At 36.0% G+C, this 8837-nt stretch overlaps 1 protein-coding gene across 4 annotated transcripts in view; it reads right to left on the bottom strand.

Moving 5' to 3' along the window:
• Window positions 1-306: 306 nt before the first annotated feature.
• The window catches only part of GRM8 (glutamate metabotropic receptor 8), a 342436-nt gene continuing 333905 nt past the window's right edge, over window positions 307-8837 (bottom strand). For 3 of the 4 annotated variants that reach the window (XM_087766391.1, XM_087766389.1, XM_087766390.1), the window contains 2 exons: window positions 6643-6889; window positions 307-1408 (listed from right to left, as the gene is read on the bottom strand). In XM_087766391.1, the coding sequence (XP_087622517.1) occupies window positions 1359-1408; window positions 6643-6889 (297 nt within the window). In that variant the 3' untranslated portion in view covers window positions 307-1358. Of the gene's footprint in view, window positions 1409-6587; window positions 6890-8837 lie in introns of all 4 variants that reach the window. The other variant, XM_087766392.1, reaches the window with a different exon arrangement.

The raw sequence follows: 8837 nt of genomic DNA, 5'->3' as shown, positions 1-8837 counted from the left end.
GAATGGTAAGTAGTGTATAGAGTGAAAAAGTCTTAAAGAATATCACAGGTATAGTAACAAAGTGGAAAGTCCCCAGCTGTCTTTTTTAAAGTTCCTTGGAGGTGTTTATTAACATGATAGATATCTATATGAATTTCTCTTTGCATAATCATTTCTAATGTACACACAATCATTTGACATGGGAGTTAGAAGATGTGAAGATTGTAGATGGACATCTATTTCTTTGTTTTTTAAGTGTTAATAAGGCAATAGTACATATATCTACTAGGTTACTGCTTTCCAAATTCTCCATTGATTTCTCTCCTGTTATTTCAAAGTCACCTTTATTGAGATAAGCATCTGCTACATTCCCCTGTCAGAGACAGGATACTAGGCTGAATAAACTTTCAGCTTAATCCAGTCTAGCTGTCATAAAGTCTTACAAACTGTAAGTTCCAGAAATGAAAAGGATCAAAATTATTAGTGGAGGTTCAAAAATATAATACAATCATACAAAATAGTTACTGTCAGGACTCCTTCACTTTACAAACATATAAAATGCACTTACTTGGAGGGTGAGAAGGGGAAAAAAATCCTTCCATTAGAAAATATAGTCACAAAGCTTTGAACAAATAAATTCACACACTGCAGAGTACACACACACATGCATGCAGGCATGCACATACACACACGCACGCGTGCGCGCGCACACACACACACACATGCTTAGAGTTTACACTGCATTCTTCTGATGTCATGATTATTATTTTATTTGTACACCCACCTTTACTGAACATTCTAAACAAACAATAGACAACAGTGTAAGGACTTCTTTTCCTTAGAACTGCAACAAAACAAGTCTCAACATTTTCAAAACATTCCTTTATTATTAGAAATAAATTATTTTGTATAAAAATTAGCATGCGTTGACCATTGCATTTATTTTAGCATAACCCAGGACTTAATTCAGTCAGCCGTCACAAGAAACAAACTCATCTTCTTTTACGAGTTGAACAATGTAGGACAGGAAAGGAAATTGTCACAATCACAAAAAAGTACTTACAAATATAACATCAGACATGATTTATTTCAACAGCATTTTTTTTCACAAGCTAACTATTTTTTCCTTTTGTGATTTTCTTCCTTTTGTGAGTGAACAGTTCAGAAGCTTGACACTCTGTCCCTATGTTATAAAACTGGACTTTTCCTTCTCCTGTCTCTTTTTGCCTTTTGCCTCTTGTTTAATCCTTGTCCTTTAGGAGACTGACTAATGATTTGAATGTAGTCTATTGATATTTCCAAGACTGAATTCTGGTGGTGATAAAGTCTTTGTTTGCAAGATCCCATCCTGCAGGTCTTCCAGTGAATTTCGTCCCTGCTCAGTCTGCCTGATTGCTGTAACTGACATAAGTTGTCTTGGTAGAGGAGGCTGTAAATCAAAAAATCAAAAACAAACAACAAAAAAAAACAAAGTTCAGGATTTTTAGAATCAAGAGAAGAGAAAAAAAAAAACATATTTAGCATTTGAACTCAGGTGGTGACAAACTATATTTCAAAATAAAATGGCCCATGTTCATGGAATAAAGTAAGAAAGTTTAAGCATGTATATAAGCAGTGAGTAAATTGGATCTCAAGTTCTGTGTTCTTCATGATAACTTATCTTGTTTAGGACTTGGGAAAGCAGAGGTCAATAGAGAGGAACAATGATGAGTGGTTTTAGCATACCCGTGACAGAATTTCAACATACTATTTGTCTAGTATTATTTTGACTGATTTCTGTACAGACTTCTTTTTTAATTTAGAGCTTTGATTTTTCCTTCTCTTCTACTGGTTGAAGACAACTTTGCAGCTGGTGGTGGGTTGTCCATCCAGAAGAAGTCTTATGCTCCTTGAAAGAAGCAAAGCCTAACATGGGAAACATCTCTCCAAGTTAGCAAAACTGAGTAGCTACTGCATACAGCACACATTCTCTGGAGAGCCTTCAGACACAAAGTGAGTCAGCAGAAATGCTTATGAGAGCCCAGGCTGTATTTTAGAGCTGCCATGCTATTATGGTCTCCTTATGTTGATGGTCAGCTGATTTTCCTTTGGGCAAAGCTGATACCCCTTGTTCAGAATGAGGCAATATGTTGAGAAAGTTAAACACCTTTACTATTGTAAAAGTGAACAACTGTGAATCTTATGTGGAAGTTTGTGTCAACTTCTAGCCCTTATATTTTATCCCTTTGCTGTAAAACATATGGCCCAATCCTCCACTGTTTTGTTAATGTAGTGGTGGGAAGAGGGAAGTGGTGACATCAGGTCTCACAGGCAGCTCCCTAATTTTAAACCAGCTGGGTACATGGCAAATCAGACTGCTGGGGGACTGAGTATCTTTTTTGTCTCTATAATAAGGTCTATGTCACACTGCATAAAGAGGAATTTGGCTTCCCAAATATGTTTTATATTCCGTCTGCTACAGACATTTTCTGCTTATGATAGTGAAGACTGCAGCTGGCAGGATGAAAATAATTTGATGGCACAAAAGTTGTCTGGGCTATAGATTCAAAGATCTTAATTCTATTCCCATACCTTCCTTCCTTCAGTTTCTTTTTTTCTAAGTAGAATCCGGTGGAAACAGCTGAGATAGATAGGAAAAGGATTCTTCATGCTAACTCCTAAATCCAGCCCAACAACTGATGACTTGGGAAGAACAGGCTACAGAAACCAAGAAGTGACAGTCTCTCTCTCCTGCACCAAAGATTAAACTAAATCAAAGATCACTAAAATTGCTGCAAAATAATACTAGGTAGTATAAATAACTAAGTTTGCTGCTTGCTTGTTCTTCATGTTTTCTTCGGGTTTCTGAGCAATTTGATTCTAATATTGCATTTGCTATTTTGTAAGACACAACAGAACTAGACCATTATAATTCACATATAACTATAATTTTTGTTCCATAAGAATGAATGATCAAAAGGAAGCTGCAAAACTTAATATTTCATTACTTCCACCTGTACAGGTAGCTCCAGTGCTTTGTGTTTGGAAGAGCTAATTCATTAAAGGATTGCTTTTGGCACACTAAGCAAGTCTTTCACATAATCGATCACAGTATTCCAGCACCAACATGAAATAGCTTTATTTGCATGTATTGGGACACTTGAAGCAAATATAACCTCATTTACATCTTTCAGATCTTTGAGATGGGATGTACTGCTCCCATCTGAACTCTCCCATGCTCCCACGCTCCCACAGCTGGATTTCTGAGAGGATTCTATTTTTTTCCTTTGGCCTGTTAAGTTCCTTCTGAAAATAATGCAGGACTACTGAAATGGCACCAAGTTCCTTAGAGCATAAAAGGATTTTGTTCCCAGCTAAGAAATAACAAATAAATGCACATCTGCAAACACTGCACACTTGGGAACAAAAGGACAGAGGGAGTAGAGCTTATTTTTTTCCCTCGCCCTGAAAATAGGCTCAAATATGTGATCAGGTTAAGCTAACTTACCATATTACCCTGTATCAGCTGAGTTCTATGATAACTTTTCATGTGTATGTTTTTAGCCCACAGCGAGGTAACATAATCGGATTTACCACAACTCAGTAAACTGAATTATGTGAGGACATTTGCAAGAAGCTCAAAATACAAAATAAGTAGCTACTACACCTCAGCTGATTTGGAGTAACTTGTTAATTTGCTGTAACTTTGTTGTATATTGGAGACTTAAAGTTTTGACAGAATTAATCTAGGACGAATCAAGAAAAAAAAATTATCCTATTGAATTCTGAGTGTTGCTACTTTAAAAATGATAGCACAGGAAGCCAGTGTAGATAGTGGTTTGAAATGTATTAAATCTAATCTCATCTCCAAACAATGGTTTTTTACTTGATAAATATTGCAAGTGTCTTTATAGTTCACTGTAATAAACGTACAGTTCCTGTTTGGGGATCCGAAAGCTTCAGCAGCTGGTGTCCTTCTCTTTAAGACTGTTAGCATTTTATAGTAATAACATGAACCACATTTGGCAAGCATAGATGGCCAGAAAAAGTAACAGACTTGGCTCAAAATATTTCTGGGAATGAACACTGTTTTCTAGCTCCAGTTACTACATTGCTGTTGGAATGAGACAAAAAGAAAAAAGAATAAAATAAAATAAAATAAAAGAGGATCTAAAGCAATTTACACTGATTATTGTGATCTGACCTATATGCATTTAAAGTACTTGTCATTGTTATGCCTTCTGTAATTGCATCTGGATATTTTTTTTTTCATCCTGTTTCCCAGATACAATTTGTTTTCCACTGAATATGAATGTTTTTCCACAAAAAAACATGACTGTATTCACGTAGGGGACAACATGGAATAAAGTCTGTTACATGGAATAGGATGAACCAGCGAGAAAAGAGTTGTCTCTGAATGGGAAACAAAAGGAATTACCTGACCATCTCATCTTATTTCTCACCTAGTTATGAGCATCATTATCAGTATTTGTGCTTGGGAAATGGTGGGAAACACTTACTAACCACTTCTGGTATACTAGGAATAGCCTGATTTTTTGTGATCAGCTTCATAAACTATCACTGAAAAGAAAGATCTACCTCACATGGAGTCAGTGCAGGAAGAAATTTTGCAACGTTGAGAGGTTTTTACTCTCAACCTAGTGAAAAGGACTTATATAGCATTGTACACTGATAATTCACAGGAATCTCCAAAAGTTTTGACAATAACTATTTTGGCAGAAAAGGGGGAAGTTGATAAAATCCAAATGGTACAGAACAATTTTGGGGATGAGAGAAACCCATCTTGAGGCCAAGAGCTCAATTATATAAGGACAGCTCTCTGGAGTGCAAGTAACTTGACTCTGAATTTTTGCCTATGAAACATTATGGTGCCTGGATCAAAGCCTAGTCAGGATATATTCCTAGTAAGCTCAGAATTATATAGATGTGCTACTGTTAAAATCATGTTTAGAGTACGGTAAATAAGCATTACCCTGCATACATCACACTACTGGAGAAGCAGACTTTCTTCCAATAGTAGCTGTTTCCATGAATTATGCATAATCATAGTATAAGGAATACCAGACACAGCATTTCTTAATTAGGTACACTAGATAAACATCAGATATTCAAGACTTTCTTATTAACACTCTTTCTCACCCTACTGTGGAATCTCTCCTTTGACCTTTCCTCAGAAGTTTATAATTTTGCAAACTCTGCAAAATCCACCTCTCTTTCCCTTCTGAATTTTCTTTTGGTGACTTCTGAAGATTTGAGAAATTATTGAGTTCTTCATATTTCCACGCTATTATTTGATCCACAAGGAATTTAATTGCCTTCTTCCTTTTGTCCTTTGTTATATGTCATAATATGAAGCTATATAAACCCATAGCTCAGTCTAGCAGATTTACACATTTTGAAGGGTCGTGAGTTTTTCAAGTGAATTGGTTTGCACTCAGTATCTTCCATGCATCAGCAACTATAGAATGGTAAACTTATGGACTATTTTTATATAGTCTTCATTCTGGCAAACTCTGATTGAATTCAGTGGGGGGTTGCATTTTTCTGTAATAAGTACAATATTTTCTGCAAACTTGGTACTGACTTGTCTGAATGTGCTCAAGCAAAATAGTACTATTCAATCTCCTGTCAACATCATCAAAAAGTAACAAAAATTCAAAAAAACCCCCTCATTTACAGTAAAATGACTGAAAAATTAGTCTTTAACTGTAACAGCTGCTGTCCATCCCATGTGACCTCTAACTCCTCAATAGAAACTGATTGTCCTTTACTACTAAGCTCCAGGGGTAAAGGTACTGGCTTTACTCATATTGTTATTGTTATTGTTATTATTATTGTTGTTGTTGTTACTATTATTATTGTTACTGTTATTATTATTGCGAAGTCCCGTTTATAAGACTGTATGCCATGTGGTGCAATGGAAGCTATAACCTCTGTTCTTTTGTATACCAGAGCAATTTAGAGATGTGGCAAGATTCAAGAACTTTTCTGACATAGGAAAGAAATTTTCCTGTTACTAACCCATGACATATCAGAACATGTAATGATTAAGCTGTATATGAATTATCACAATTTTGTACCAAGGTGAGTAAGATCACAACACGAACCTGGATGGGAAGCATTATTCTGGGAAGCTTTAGTACTCATGTGTTGCCATAAATGAACAAGTCAACAAATATTAAGTTAAGGTGGAAAGGTAAAAAGCATTATTTTCACTTCCATATCTAACTGCAAAATAAAAACAATGTTAACTGTTTTCATTATATTTTTTCAACAGCCTTTGAGTTTTGAATATACAATGATGACCATAAATACACCTCATGAACTGCCAGGACATACCACAGCTGGCACAGCAATGCACAACACATCAAATTAGCATTAGCTAAAACAGATCATTTTAAAAGGATGTGGCTTTCCAAAATCTGCTTGTGTTTTTCTTTTTTTTACTAGCCTCCTGTGAAAAACAATTTGCTTGAAACAACTCAACAACTCTAGGCATTCCTGCATTCAGCAGTACATGAATTCTGACACATCTCTGGATTCATGCAGAGCAAGCAACAAAAAGAATAAAGTTTATTATAAAAGAAAGTGCATTCTTGTGAACGTACATCTATTAGGAAGTGCTGCCACTCTTGACCATGGGAAAGTCTACAGATGACTTACTGTTGGTTTCAAGACTTTCACACAGTTCAGTTTTGACCTCGCCATTTGGTCTGTCATTTCCTTTTTGGGTCAGTTTGCTTTGCATTGTGGCAGCAGTCACTACAGCCTTGAAGCTCCGCTTCCGTTTTTGAACATTCTGCTCTGGATGAAAAATGATAATATAAACCTTGGGCATGTAGAGCATGCCCAGAGACACAGAAGCACTTAAACTCATGGAGACAGTAAGTGTTGTTGTCTGGATGTACATCTGGGGAAGGAAAGAAACAACAACATAAAAATCATTGTTATATTGATTTAATGTAAGAAGGAAAATAAAAAGTAACTAACTTAAAAATACTAGGTGGAAAGGGAACTAATAACACTCCTCTTTTTCTGTGCATACATCAGAAGAACGCTTGACTTTGGTTGCCTTTAATTCTAGTCAAGTATGGCTGTTTCATGTTGGTTTTTTAACCTTAAGAGTAGATGGCAGAAACAACATAATATTTATTAAACTTAATTCTCATAAAAGCAATTAAGATGCTGTGGCAACCACGTTTTAAGAAAATAAACAAATAGGCCTGTACAGGAAAAGAGGAGTGACAATAGGTTTGGCCTTGTATCATCTACTCTAATACACAGAAGCCTCTACAACAATATTCCACGCGGTGATTCCGTAGTGTGTGCAGCATGGTTCAACCGACAGCAGGTATAATGCAGAATCTAATTAAATCTTTGATATACTCTTTGAGTTTCACCTTCTCCAAGGTGAAGCCTGAATATTCTTGAGTTCGCTGGGGTTTTTTTTGTTGCTGTTTTTAACTTTCCCACCTTATTGTTGAATTCTAGTCACAATGCTCTCTTGGCACACAATAAATATATGAATATGTCACAGTCCTAACTAAGAAATCAGAAAACTGGGGAACCAGGAAATCAGATCACAAAGGACCTCAGTCCCCTAGAGATACAAAGGAAAAATCTGACATTTCTGAATGAGTCTGTCTATTGTTTGTTACCACCTACAAAAAGAAAGCAACTCTGGTCTTCGATAGTCCCATAAAAGAAAAATACAATGATCACTCCATAAGAACAGCAGAAAGAAGTTTCTATTTGGAGAAGTATTCAGATAGTATATTAGAAATACTAATTGTAGTTCTGCTCAACATTTATTTTTTCTTAGGAAATTATATTTTATTAGACATTTTATGAGACAACAATTTTATTTTACAATTCTGTGTGGTTTGCTAAACTGAGTAGGAAATCTCTCAGTAATCATGTTGTTATGCTGAAAAAGATACTGAAGTAAAACCTGTTCATTGCCTTGGCAGAGGATTCACTGACATTGTCAGGCATGATTTTAAGCACTAGCCAATACTATCACATTAACCTGGAGATAAGGTAGTACGTCTGTCTGCAATATCAGCTTCAGATCATCTGTTTTTATTAAGTGCCCTTGGGTAACTTGGCCCTTGGCAGAAAAGTAGAGATATAATAAACTGCTGTGCACTCACTATTATAGTTGAACATTTTTAATGTCTTTCAGCTTACAAAGTTTTTCCATTAGATACTTTCTCTTTAGAGATCACAAATAAACTGTGCTCTCACTTAAAGCAATGTTAAATGAGAAATGTGACGTGTATTTTGGAAGCGTGGATTATTACTCTGAACCACCTTGCAAAGTATCTGTATAATTGTACAGAAAACTGCCAGATATTACCATAAAATGAGGGATAGCCCAATCTACTCTTTAAGACTGAAAATGCTTCAAAATTTGTAAGAAGCTGAACCTGCTTTCAGGGACAGCAGCAGACGGAAAAGACAACCAGGATTATCTTCCTCTTGTGCTAAGGAAAGTTATAGGAGCAACACCTTCCTTCATTTCAATAATACATCAAGACAATACATCAGGAAATATACACAATACAGTCTTTTCTCACCCCAGTGAAATAATTCCATTCCTTTCAATCTCCAAAATGTCAGTGGTGTGCCTGAAAGCAGAGCTTGACCTACATTTTGCATGAACATTTCTAATGAAAACCTCACACGGTTACATTAATAAGCAGTAGTTTTCAAACTTCTGTGGAAGGATCTCTGTGCTTGGCACGTACACATGCAAACAGCACCAAGGACATATCCATTTCTCTCTGAACGAAATCGGCTGATCAATTCAACTGGTACAGCAGCGGCTTTTAAGGTTAAGCATTGCATTAAGTGGT

Source organism: Nipponia nippon, unplaced genomic scaffold (genome assembly GCF_047370975.1).
Source record: "Nipponia nippon isolate SJK-2023a ecotype South Korea unplaced genomic scaffold, ASM4737097v1 scaffold_3, whole genome shotgun sequence".
Classification (NCBI taxonomy): Eukaryota; Metazoa; Chordata; class Aves; order Pelecaniformes; family Threskiornithidae; genus Nipponia; species Nipponia nippon.
This window is presented reverse-complemented; position numbering and strand designations above follow the sequence as displayed.